Source organism: Penicillium cosmopolitanum (genome assembly GCF_028827165.1).
Source record: "Penicillium cosmopolitanum strain IBT 29677 chromosome Unknown utg000005l:1.0-4006212.0:1.0-4009387.0, whole genome shotgun sequence".
NCBI classification, from domain to species: domain Eukaryota; kingdom Fungi; phylum Ascomycota; class Eurotiomycetes; order Eurotiales; family Aspergillaceae; genus Penicillium; species Penicillium cosmopolitanum.
Genome location: NW_026622675.1, coordinates 3,125,184 through 3,136,899, shown reverse-complemented (window position 1 = coordinate 3,136,899; position 11,716 = coordinate 3,125,184). Strand labels below are relative to the sequence as shown.

The 11,716-nt window shown below is 49.2% G+C and overlaps 4 protein-coding genes across 4 annotated transcripts; 1 reads left to right on the top strand and 3 right to left on the bottom strand.

Moving 5' to 3' along the window:
• Positions 1-175: 175 nt before the first annotated feature.
• N7509_004183 (uncharacterized protein) lies at positions 176-861 on the bottom strand (the record flags this gene model as incomplete). The annotated part of the gene is made up of 3 exons (XM_056628820.1): positions 176-310; positions 368-409; positions 451-861. 3 exons carry the CDS (start codon positions 859-861, stop codon positions 176-178), a joined length of 588 nt encoding a protein of 195 aa, XP_056491554.1.
• Positions 862-1,660: 799 nt separating this feature from the next.
• On the top strand, positions 1,661-2,848 carry N7509_004182 (uncharacterized protein; the record flags this gene model as incomplete). Its single annotated transcript, XM_056628819.1, has 1 exon — positions 1,661-2,848. One exon carries the CDS (start codon positions 1,661-1,663, stop codon positions 2,846-2,848), a length of 1,188 nt encoding a protein of 395 aa, XP_056491553.1.
• A 1,100-nt stretch (positions 2,849-3,948) lies between these two features.
• Positions 3,949-8,100, bottom strand: N7509_004181 (class I myosin myoA; the record flags this gene model as incomplete). The annotated part of the gene is made up of 4 exons (XM_056628818.1): positions 3,949-4,373; positions 4,439-7,516; positions 7,659-8,001; positions 8,098-8,100. The coding sequence occupies 4 exons, from the start codon at positions 8,098-8,100 to the stop codon at positions 3,949-3,951; spliced, it is 3,849 nt and encodes a 1,282-aa protein (XP_056491552.1).
• Positions 8,101-8,975: 875 nt separating this feature from the next.
• On the bottom strand, positions 8,976-11,273 carry N7509_004180 (uncharacterized protein; the record flags this gene model as incomplete). Its single annotated transcript, XM_056628817.1, has 2 exons — positions 8,976-11,146; positions 11,198-11,273. The coding sequence occupies 2 exons, from the start codon at positions 11,271-11,273 to the stop codon at positions 8,976-8,978; spliced, it is 2,247 nt and encodes a 748-aa protein (XP_056491551.1).
• Between the last annotated feature and the right edge of the window lie 443 nt (positions 11,274-11,716).

Below are 11,716 nucleotides of genomic sequence, written 5' to 3'. Positions count from 1 at the left end.
TAAATCATACGATGTGTAGGTTGATCTGTATTCATCGATTTGATAGCGTCCAGGTTGACATTCCGAGGACGCAGCAAGATACACTACTAATAGTGCTGCTAGTGCTAGTATCGAGACGAGTCATATAAGAAGACTGAAAGCAAGCAAGTAAGCCCGCCTCGACAAAATCCATCATTTACAAGAACTTGCTGGCTAGACTCATCAGACCACCAGCACCACCAGTTCCACCAATTCCACCACTGCCACCCTTCATGTACATCTTCAACGCCATCTCGGCAGCAGAGTTGACCGCAGACTGCTTATCGCCAGACTGTTGCACTTATTAGCCAACCCAACTCATTCAGAATACCCCAGTATCTCAACTCACCACATTGCCACTAGCATTCTTCTCATCCCAAAGCTTACTAGCCTGCGCCATAGCCAACCCCATCAACTTATTCTTATCCATACCCCCATCCGAACCACTACCCCGGAACCACCACCAGTAAACATCTTAAGAGCCTGCATAGCCGCACCCGCACCCACAGTACCAGAATCATGACTGCGCTCATCACTACCACCACCATACATAGCCTGGTGGGCATTCATGGCGTGCGCCTCGTCGACTTCGTACTTGGATGTATCGGCATACTCGCTCCTACGCTCCTTGACGAAGGATAGTGCGCTGTCGAAGAAGGATCGGTCTTCGCTGCTGTGTTCCTGGGAGGCGTGGTGGGCTGCGCTGCTGAAGTCGTCGTGTTGGTTCTCGTTGGAGTAGGAGGGGGGTCCGTTGTAGCGTGTATCGCGGAAGTCGGCGTTTTGGTCGTAGTAGTTGGCGCTGGCACCGGAGTTGCCGCCGGAGTTGTAGTCGTTGTAGGACATTGTGATTGTGGGAGATAGATGGGATGTGGAATGTGGGTGTTGTAGATGGGTGGAGGGAGATAGGAAGAAGATAGAAAGACAAACAGAAAAGAGGGGTATTTATTTGGACTGGGCTGAGCTGAGCTGAGCTGGCCAGGTGGGCTGGAACTCCCCTCTTCTTTGGAACTTGGCGGGGCTGTGGAGTCAATGGGAGATCGAATGGATCGGTTTTACGTCGGTGGATCGGACACAAGGTTGGTGGCAAAATAATGCTATGTACAATAGCCCACTGGTAGCGGTTACTAGTATGATAGATAGTCTCGAATTTTGAAATCAGGGCATTTATACCCCATTATAAATTACACTAACCGTTCTTCAAGTTGTACCTGTGGAATAGAATAGCAGATATATGAGCTGCTATTGGGGCCTACACTGCAGAGGAAATAAAGAGATAATAAAATTGAATCTGAGTACTTCGATGACAAGTGAAGAATAACAACTAGTCGAAACTACGATTATCTGGCATGGGAAATATCGAACGTGGTGCTGATCTATACATGCCTCAGGCGAAATAAGGCGCCAATTAACTATTACAACTTCTTTACCCCGACATGTTCACGAATTGAATTAAAATGATAATATATATTTCCAAAGTCCTCTACCTGTGTTAATTGTGATCGATGGGCTCAACAAATGCCATGAAGATCACGCCAAAAGATTTCTTCCTCTACTGGCTCAACCGCAGAATCTGAACGCCATTCGACTAAGGATCTTCACAACAAGCAGGCCAGAAAATCATATTGCCAGACTTTTCAAGAAGATGAAGGACATGTTGGCAGATTCTGTTGACGAGAATGAACTCTGTAAAATTGATTCCCAGACGAACAAGGACGAGACGGACATGGAAAACGACATAGCTCGCTTTCTGAACCCTGCCTTTACCCAGATCGTCGAGGGCAAGGAGAACGAGGGCCTGTACCAGGGATGGCCTGGCGATGATCGAATCTGCGATATTGCAGATAAATTTGGAGGTCTATTAATTTATGCGGCTACCGTATGTCGGTTCCTCGGCGGCCTGAAGCCAAGCAAGGTTATACTAGAGTCAAGACTGCAGAAGATATTCGATGGCAAAGTTTCTGGAAGAAGCCCGCAGGCGAGCCTCGTTGCCATTTACAGCCGCATACAATCTGCCATGATGGAAGGGCTAGATGTGGACGAAGAAGAAGACATCATAAGTCGATTCCGCTTAGTGGTTGGATCTATAATCATTGTGCTTGGGCCGCCTACATTCGAAATACTGTCTAAATTGATCGAAATTCCAGAATCGGACATCCGCGGGGACCTGAAAGGTCTTCATTCAGTTCTTTTCTTCAAAAACTCCCCAATGTCTACAATACAGTTGCTTCATCTCACGTTTCGAGATTATCTGCTTGATGAAAGAAGATTACCCATTGCATGGTCATCGGATAGCAAAGTGATCGCTTTCCCTGACTATAGCCACATGACGATTTGGAACTTCTCAAAAGAAGTCCTGGCACAGTCTTTGGACGCCACTTCGCTAGAGCTTCTTGCCCTCGCGTTCTCACCCGGGGATCAGCTTTTGGCAGCGATGGCCAATTTTGGGACTCTTCTACTTTTCCAGCCTGGAAGTTCTGGAGATACTAAGTACTATAAAATAGCTGACTGGTCACCTCAAGTAAAACCTACCATGAGAGACTTTGAGCCGCCGGTGTTGGAATTTTCGAAGGATGGCAAAACCATCCAGACAGGCTACGGTCGTATTGATGTTAGGATATTCAAGGGAGAATTAAACCATTCTGATGACCTCAGTTTATACATAGATGGTGCCTGGATTCTTCGAGGTCGACAAAGGGTTATGATGATCCCTCATGAATATCGAGTTAGTTGCGCATTCGCGGCAGATGATACTCTATTCATGGGGTTCGAGTCTGGCGGTTCCGGTTCCATTACATTTGATGGAACTAGGAAAATAACTCACGGGGGTTGATACCAGGCTATCGATACCCTGTGTTCCAAATTCTTCTCCTTCTCCTTCTCTTCCTCCTCCCCCTAGATTATAAGTAAAGGCCATCATCACTCCCCTGTGACTATTAGGAAGAAGTCCATCATTGAGACCCAATCAAAATCTAGCATAAGTTGATATATGAACCATCATTAACTCATTTCAAAGCTTTTCATGCAACCTTTTCCAATGTTATTAACATACCTCAGGTCGATTCCTACCTGGCTACGCCAATCTCAAATCTATACACAAATTTATTATAAGCTCAAAGTCTTACAATAATTTATCATCTTGATATATGAAATACGATGTCCTAGTTTATCGTCCATGTCTACCCGACTAATTCGTTCAATTGCGCTTGTCATTGGGGCGCAAGGCAATCGGCCCTCCCTGACCCAGACTGGCAGGTATGAATGGAAACTCGAACTTCAAGTTTTCACCTTAAATTTCTCGTCTGTGGTAGGGCTGCTCGTAGTATCCACCCAAATAGGAACCTTGGAAGTTGGGCATCAGACTCCAAGTCAGATTCCAATTTGAAGACTCAAGTTCCAAAGGTGCGCTGGAGTCCACAGTTATTATTTCAAGTTTGCTGCTTGTAATACTACATCCGTGACTCGGAATAAATGAAAAATCTAACACTTGTAGCGGTATATATTCAACAACAATTTTCTACGGTATGAATATCAAGTTGAACCACACCATGCCAGAGCCCATGCCATCCATACAATACCATGCCATGCCATGCCATGTCCATGACCTCGCCAGCAAGCAGTAATGAATCATATAATCAGGAACCGTGAAAAAGCAGATCAAAACCAAAAGAGTCATAGCCATGCACAAATGCCGGGGTTCTCGTGAATACATAGCTGAAACGGGGAGGAGACACAGTCCAAGAGAAAAAGAAAAAGAGAAAAGGGAAAAGAAGAAAAGAGTAGAATATAGAAGAGAGACAGCAGAACAGAACAAAATAGAACAGAAGGTCCAACGCTAAGCGCAGAAAAACAATTCCATCACCTTGAACACGTAGACAATCACACATCACATCACCAACAATAGCACAAGCAACAGCTAGCTAGCTGTCTTACCTACCACTCATCATCATCATCATGCTTCCCCTGCATAGCACTCTGTCTCGCCCTAAGCGCTTCAGCAAGACCACCCGCCAAACTAGCATTGGAAGTACTATTCGGGGTACCACGACCACTAGCACCAGACGAGTCACCGGAATTCATGCTCACAGCACTATCCCGGGGAGCTGGGGGTGGAGCTGGTTTGCGGCCAGCCATAGTGGGCCGCTTAGCTGGGGGTGCAGGTGGTGCGGGTTTTGTCTTTGCTGCTGCTGCTGCGCCGACGCCGCCGTTGGGGACGGGCGAGGGAGTGGCGCGGGGAGCGGTGGGTGGTGGTGGGGGTGGAGTTGGTTTGGGGGGTGGTGCGGACTTTTGTTCTTCTAGGTATGCTTCTGGTGTCCAGCCTTGGGCTGAGGTTGTGGTGTTCATGCATAGCCACCAGCCTGTTGTTAAGTTAGAAAGGGATTCGTTAAGTGGGAGGGGAGGAGAGGGAAGGGGGTATGCGTACCGTTTCCTTCCTTTGAGACAATTTGTACGATCTCGCCGGTGCGGATGGAGAGTTCGTTCGCGCGGTCGCTGTTGAAGTCGTATAGGACCTTGGCGGTTGGCTTTCTCGAGGCAGCAGGGGGTGCGGAGGGTGGAGGTGGAGGAGGAGCTTTCATGGAACCGCTTGAGTCAGTGCGGATGTGAGAAGCAGCGGCGGCAGCAGCTACGGCCGCTGGCTGGGGAACGACGCGAGACTGGGCGACTGGTGTTGGGGCCGCTGGCACAGAAGTCGTTTGATGCGATACAGGTAAAGGCTGCGCGGGGGGCGGAGCTTTGCGAGCAGCAGTGGAAAGCTTTCCTGCATTTCCACCGGGACCTCCTTGACGGAGAAGTCGGCCCTTGGTGATTGGTCGTGCAGCAACGGGCTTCGCTCGTGGCGTAGGCTTCGATACAGAGCTGGGAGGTTCACCGGCGCTGGTGTGGATCGTGCTACTCTTGTAGCTGTCGACGGCTCCAGCTTGGGGGTCCTTGACAGACTTGACATAGGCGAGCTTTCCTGGCTTCTTGTTGTATTCGATGCTCTCGCCGATCTTCAGGTTCAGGGAGCCGCGAAGAGAGGTGTTCAGGTGGGTAAAGAATTCGGTCTTAAAGACACAGGTGAGAAGGGGATCGGGTTCCTGGGCACCAACAACCAGCGAGAACCAGTCGTCCTTCAGGCTGGAGGTGCTGACGGCCTTGATAGCGCCAACTGGGATAGTTCGCTCGGATGCAATGACAAGTTGGTTGTTGACAATGCTCTGGGCCACAATGTACACATGGCGGCCAGTGAGAACCAAAATACGAGGCACAAGCTTGCTGGAACGGCCAAACTTGGAAACCAGCACTTCCGCACGACAAGAGAATAGGATGTCTTCGGAGCTGCTAATGTTCGCGCCATTGCGGATCATCTCACCGGGTCCACCCTTGTTGCCCACACCAAGGTAGTCACCAAGGAAACGACGCGAGCCGAGCAAACTCATTCTCCGACGTTCCTTGCGGCCTTGCAGGACTTGGTGGCCTGAATCACGGACCTTGATCAACTCAAGACCTCCGGTAGTGCGGCGCCAGAATCGTTGAATACGAATGGCACACTCGATGCGGTAGCGGAGGTAGTTGCGCCAAGCACGTTGGATGCGAATGGCCATGTTGTGCCAGTAGCGATCACGCATGGCTTCCAGTGCGAAGAGAGTCTCGGGTGTCTTGACAAACACCTTGCTGATACCCATTTGGTACTCCTCCGCGGGGATTCGGGTATCCTTCAGGATTTGTTTCGCGCCCGACTCAACATCGCCTGACCAGGTATAGTCACCGGCGTAGGAGGTCTTGGGTGAAAGAAGGTAGAATCGCTCAACGAACTTGTCGAATGTTTGACGGTAGGCAAAACCGGCACGACGAATGCGAACGTTCTCCTGCAGACCAAGATACTTGATCTGGTGCAGCACGTTTCCTTCATTATACTCCTTGGGTGCCTTGTTGTCGTTCGGCTTGATGGTACGGATATAAGAGGGCTGGGCCTTCATCAGTGTCGCGACGAGGTCATTGGCCGAGGCCTTGATCTTATCACTGGCAGTTGGCGGACGACGCTTGTCATCCTGATTGACCTGGTTGGGGAAGAGAGTATGCACAAATTGGTTACCGCTAGATCCGGCCAAGTTCAGCAGATCCTTCAACAATTGATCCTTGTTCTTGTCCGTCATTCCCTCAACTGCGTAGCTCACATCACCAGCGTAGTGCTTGATGATGAATTGACCCTGGCGACCTTCGAAGTTGGGGTTTTGGCCAAGGAAGTTCAGGCGACCAACAAAAGTGTTGTCCGCAGCACCGGAATCGGCGTGTGCAGTCGCGCAGGCGTCGTTCAAGGCAGCGAAAACACCCGGAGGGCGCTTGTCCTCGATCAAGGAACACACGACCTTGTTGTCAAAGTACTTGATCGGAGTCCACTTAATCTGCTCACGGGCATATTCATCCTGCTCTGCCTTCAAGGTCAATTGAATAAAGATTTGCTGTAACTTCTCGTTGACGTAGTTGATGCACAGTTGTTCGAACGAGTTCTTTTCGAAAATCTCGAATCCGTAAATATCTAAAATACCGATCGAGTTGGTGATTGCTCCTCGGGCAGTCAAAGATTGGTTGATGCGCTCCACGATCCAGTCGAAGAGGTTGAAGTAGATGGCCTTGGCCAAAGCGTCACGCACGGCCGATGCCTGAGTCCGGTTCAGCGGCACCTCGTAAACGGAACCTCTGCGCCCTCCGCGGGCAGTCTCCATCAGACGGATCGTCAAGGCCTTGTTCACCTGAGCGGCGTCCACCTCCAACAGGTAAGCGACAAAGTCGACGGTCGACTGATCTGAGATGGCCGCATTTCCTGAGTCGTCCTCGGCGAATTGAATATTACCGATCCACAAAATCGCGGATAGCATGCGGAAGACATTATCCTGCTCCGGCTCGGTCATACCGATCACCCGCATCGCATCCAAGGTATCCTTAAATTCAGCAACATCGTCGATTCCTGGCACATCGTAACACTTGGAACGGCTGGTATAGAGGTAGGACTGCGGTTGTTGCACACCGAAGGTATCCCGGTATTTCTGCGGCGCTCCCTTGGTGAATTGGTAAAAGATGTGGAAGTTTCGCTCATTTTGAATCTGCCCAACAACACGGGTCTTCTCCAGCAGATAGTTGGTGATGTTAGCACCGACCGGCTCGCCGTTGGTGTTAAACTCGAGTTCCAGGTACTTTCCGAATCGGGAGGAGTTGTTGTTGCGGAGGGTTTTGGCGTTACCAAAGGATTCTAGCAAAGGGTTTGTGGCCAGCACCATGTCCTTGGTCTGCTGGATAGATGAATCGCTGCCACCGGAGACACTGGCAATATATTGCATAATGCGCTTGGCGGCCTCTGTCTTTCCGGCACCGGATTCACCGGAGATAATGACACACTGGTTGTCCTTGTAGGACTTCATGTTATAGTATGCGGATTCGGCGACTCCGAATACATGGGGAGGGACTTCGAGTCGGTTCTTGCCGCGGTAGGAGTCTAGGACTTTATCGGTGTAAATGCCGACTATATGGAGAGATCATCGGTTAGTGAGGATGTAGCGGGGGCGCAAAGCGCAGGAGAGATTGGGACGGCGCTGAGGTAGCGCATTCCGTCAGAAGTCCGCTGGTGACTTACGGTCTTGAAAGGGATTGACGGAGACCAATACATGTCCAATGTAGGTCTACCAATGACATCGTCAGCGTATACTCTGGGGGCACTTGCAGGGCCCCGGGGAGAGCGGGGGTGTCGCGTGCGTGGAAGACGGGGTCCCTTACATAAATTTCGCCATGCTCGAATCGCAGTTTCAGGTTATCGTTGATCGCCTCGTTGGAGATCTTGCTAAGCAGAGTCAAGTCGGAGACACCAATCTCCTTCTTCTTGGAGGATTCAAAGGCGGCCTTCTTGACCTGACCCTTGCCCGATTGACGGCCATCGCCGACGTCTGCGACAGCTTTGGAACGACCAAAGCGACTCTTCTTTTCCCCGCCTTGGGGACGTCGTGATTGACCCTAGATTGAGCGCGGGGTCAGCGGCAGTCGCAGGTTGGCGGGGATGGGGGGGAGAAGGGGAGGAAGTGAATGGGAGATTGTGGTGAGGAGACTCACCATGTTACCAAGTGATCCGGGGAGTAACGCCCAGGATCAGAAGTAGCAGATGTCTTGAGAATTGAGAGAGAGAAGAGAAGACCGAGTACAGCGTCAGAGTCCAAGTCCAGTCCTCCAAAGTCCAGAGTGTCGGGAAGGCGGACAACCAAACAAACCAACCAAACACTGCGCCACTTTCCACTCCACTTTCACTGCTGCCTTTCAGGGGCAAATCCGTTGGGTTGGGCCTCCACTGACGCGTTGCAGTGGGGATGTCAATTTGAGTATGTATGAAGGAGTCAAGAGAGCCTGATCTACCAGGGACGACAGAGTAATAGATTGGGTATACAGAGTACGAGTACGAAGTAATTAGTAATCACTGTATACCATCCCTAGTATACATACGAGTACACTATGTACTGGCTAGAGCCACAATGTGGCGCGTGCATACAAGAATAGCAGCACCGACGTCATTGGGCATGCACTGCGTAAGCCCGCTTAATCAAACTTTTCTTTCTTTTTTTTCCCATTTTTTTCGTTTTTGCCTAATAGCCAGTCTAGACAGAGGCTATTCCTGGTTCGGTCTGACAATTAGGGTCATACATACAAGTAGTAAAAAATATGACGGTACTGAGCCCACCTTTAGTTAGTCCCCCAGAGCCGCACCCTGAGCAACCGTGGACCCTGATCTCACCCCATAACCCATAGAATATAGAAAAGACCTTGAAAATTTAGTGAATGATGTTCCAAGGTTTTTATGACTTTGAAATATTTATACAAGTTTCCGATGTCTACTCCTTGTCTTTTTAGAATGTTAGCTTTGCATACATGTTGCCCACTGGCTGGCAGGTGTTGATATCATATAGCATCCAAATATAAACCTTGGAAAGATTTTATATTCAAAGTAAAACCTCAGGCTCGATCCCCTCTTGAACTAAATTCCAAAAGTTCGTATCAATCCCCTGTAACGACCACTCCATCATATCCGCAGCGACGTTCGGGAACATCGACGATTCAGTGGGATCGTCGTTCAGGGAGACCATTGTAGAACTCGAAGTCGAAGTAGTCGGAACATCCTGGAAAGCAGATATCTCCTCAGTGGAGAAATAATGTGCCACTTGTGACTCATTTTCATCACGTGTGACATTTAGGTCAGGAACCCATCCCTGTATGCTTGAGGACACCGGTCGTTCAATATTTATCCTAGTCGCATCAAGAACCCACGGTTTAATGGTAATGACTCCGATATAAGGCACATCAAGTTTTATAGGTGGAGTGGTTTGCGGGATCTGATCTCCATGCCCTTCGAATCCGCTCCTTTCAGTCCAAGTAACGATAGGCATTAATCGACTAATAACGTCCGATGTTTCGTGGCAGATAGCATCTTCATTCTCTCTTGCGAGGACTTGGAATCGAGCCTGAACACTCTCCAAAAGACGACTATCCTCTTGCCGCTGGGTCGTTGGCGTATGACCTTCCTCGATGTGGGGCGGTTCGTCCGCTAGATATGCCATCAGCAAGGTCATGGCTCCAATTAGAGCGCTGTGGTCAACATGCCGACAGGCAGACGCTGATGAATTGAGATTGCGATATGGCATAAATAATCGCAAAATCGAGCGACTGGCTGTTGCGCAAATGTCCCGGCTATATCTAAAGCGAGGGTTGTGAGATCGGAGACCAGGTTCGCGCTGGAATAAGTGTGGTAAATGCAGAAAGACCTTCAGTGTGTAGTGGTGGATTTGCAGCAAGGTCTTAGAAATTCTGCTGATCTTTTCAAAGAATGAGCCAACCATGTGTGGGTGAGTTGGCTCCCACCACTCAGTCCCCATCTCCTCAGCTACGGAATCCAATTTGCAGTCGATGAGTTGTGTAGATGCGAATGCTTCGTTACTACTCTTTATTGAATTTCTCTCAATAATGAGCCCAGTAAGAACAGTGTAGTTTCTTTCGAGAGTATCCATGGGCGTATAAGTTTCTGAGTCTGAAAGGTTTGTAAAGGGGTCATCTTTAGTTCCCGGCGGCAGACCAAAGAGGAGTGACAGATAGCGATCAAAGAATGTCACGCGGTGCCATATCCATTCAGAGGAGCTATTAGCACCTGGCGACAACCTTTTATCGAATTTTTGGAGGCGTGCAATCTTCCCATTATCCAAACCGAGGATCTGGGATATGTTCAGAGCTCGACGAACCGTCAGCCAGCTACGTCGCAGATTGCCAGCATTGAGTTGAAAGATCGCCAAAAGCAGAAGACACTCCAAACCCTGGAGTGAAACACAGATATCATCCGTAGAATGAAGAACTTCCGATACTCTGGAAACCACATCCACAGCAGACTTTTTGAGGGACTCTTGAGTTTCGCGGGTGAAAGAACTGCAATCGGGCTGGAGGTGCTGAACGCAGATCATGAGTTTGAAGAGGTGCTTAGCGAGAACTACAGGGTGGCTGTCTTCCGAGGGTCGTATAGCAAGATCCGTTGGTTTCTGAAAATTCCCCTGCAAGATTTCATGCTGAGAGTAGAAAAAGGTTGAGACAAAGTTCGATCCGGGACTTGCTGACACCAGATCGCTCATGACCTGTTGGGATGGGAAAAGATTGAACAATAATTTGCAAACATCTCTGTGTCTCCGGTCTTGAAAGCTAGCTGTAGGTTTGTTGATATTCAATTTTTGGTGGGAAGCCGAGGAGCCCCTAGAGTGCTCATCTAGCATGTCGCGGATACTGAAAATGGCTGCCGTGGGCGTTTCTTCCACTGTCCTGCCAACTAAAATGTCATTGGTAGCTGGAGACTTATAAGACATCGGCAAATCGTTTGTAAACTCGATTGTTGGGGTAGAATGCATTCCGCTCGTTTCCCTGGACTGCCGAATTTCCCCAATCAGGCTCTCCATAGCTGCCTCTAGTCTTTGAAGTCGATCCATGACCTCGCCATCCTGCTGCTGTTTCTGGGGCGGGCGAGAAGTTGTGGGGCTGATGGAGTCCTGACTATAGCAGGAGGTTCCCCTGGCGGTACAGGTAACGCAGACGATGTCATCTGGCTTCGCAAATCGACAGCGTACTTTGCGGCGCCGGCCTGGGAAATGATAAGCGACCGAGTTAAAGATCGATCATATTGCGAACATACATTCTCTGCAACTGTGGGTTCCTTTTCGTACTCCCTTTCTCCGCCCAGTCGGACTCATCGCAGATCCCTGGGACATAATGACGATCCGGGGTCCGGGAAGTTAGGGAATCAGTGACAGTGACACTTGATTCGCAAGTTCGACATATATATGCAACCGCTTTGGTATGGAAAACGTATTCAATTTTTCAGGCCACAGTCAATATTGATCTCCACACAACCGCTTGGTAAAGATGGAGGGACCCAAAGGAGTCAAGTTGGGATTCAAGCCTCACCTTAGGCGGGTGGGGGCGGAATATCACGATTACCAATCAGACGTAACATAACTATAGGACAACATCGTGCAATAGGAAAATAGTGTGCAGTTCATTTCAGATAAAATAGAAGGTAGTAGAGATCGAAAAGTATGGTAGCTAATGAATGAAAATAACGAAGTCTATAAAGGAAACTAAGGAATCAAGAAATGATCTGGTATGGTGCCTTGGCTGTCTCTTGCTATTGCTTAGGATTAACTGGTGGCTA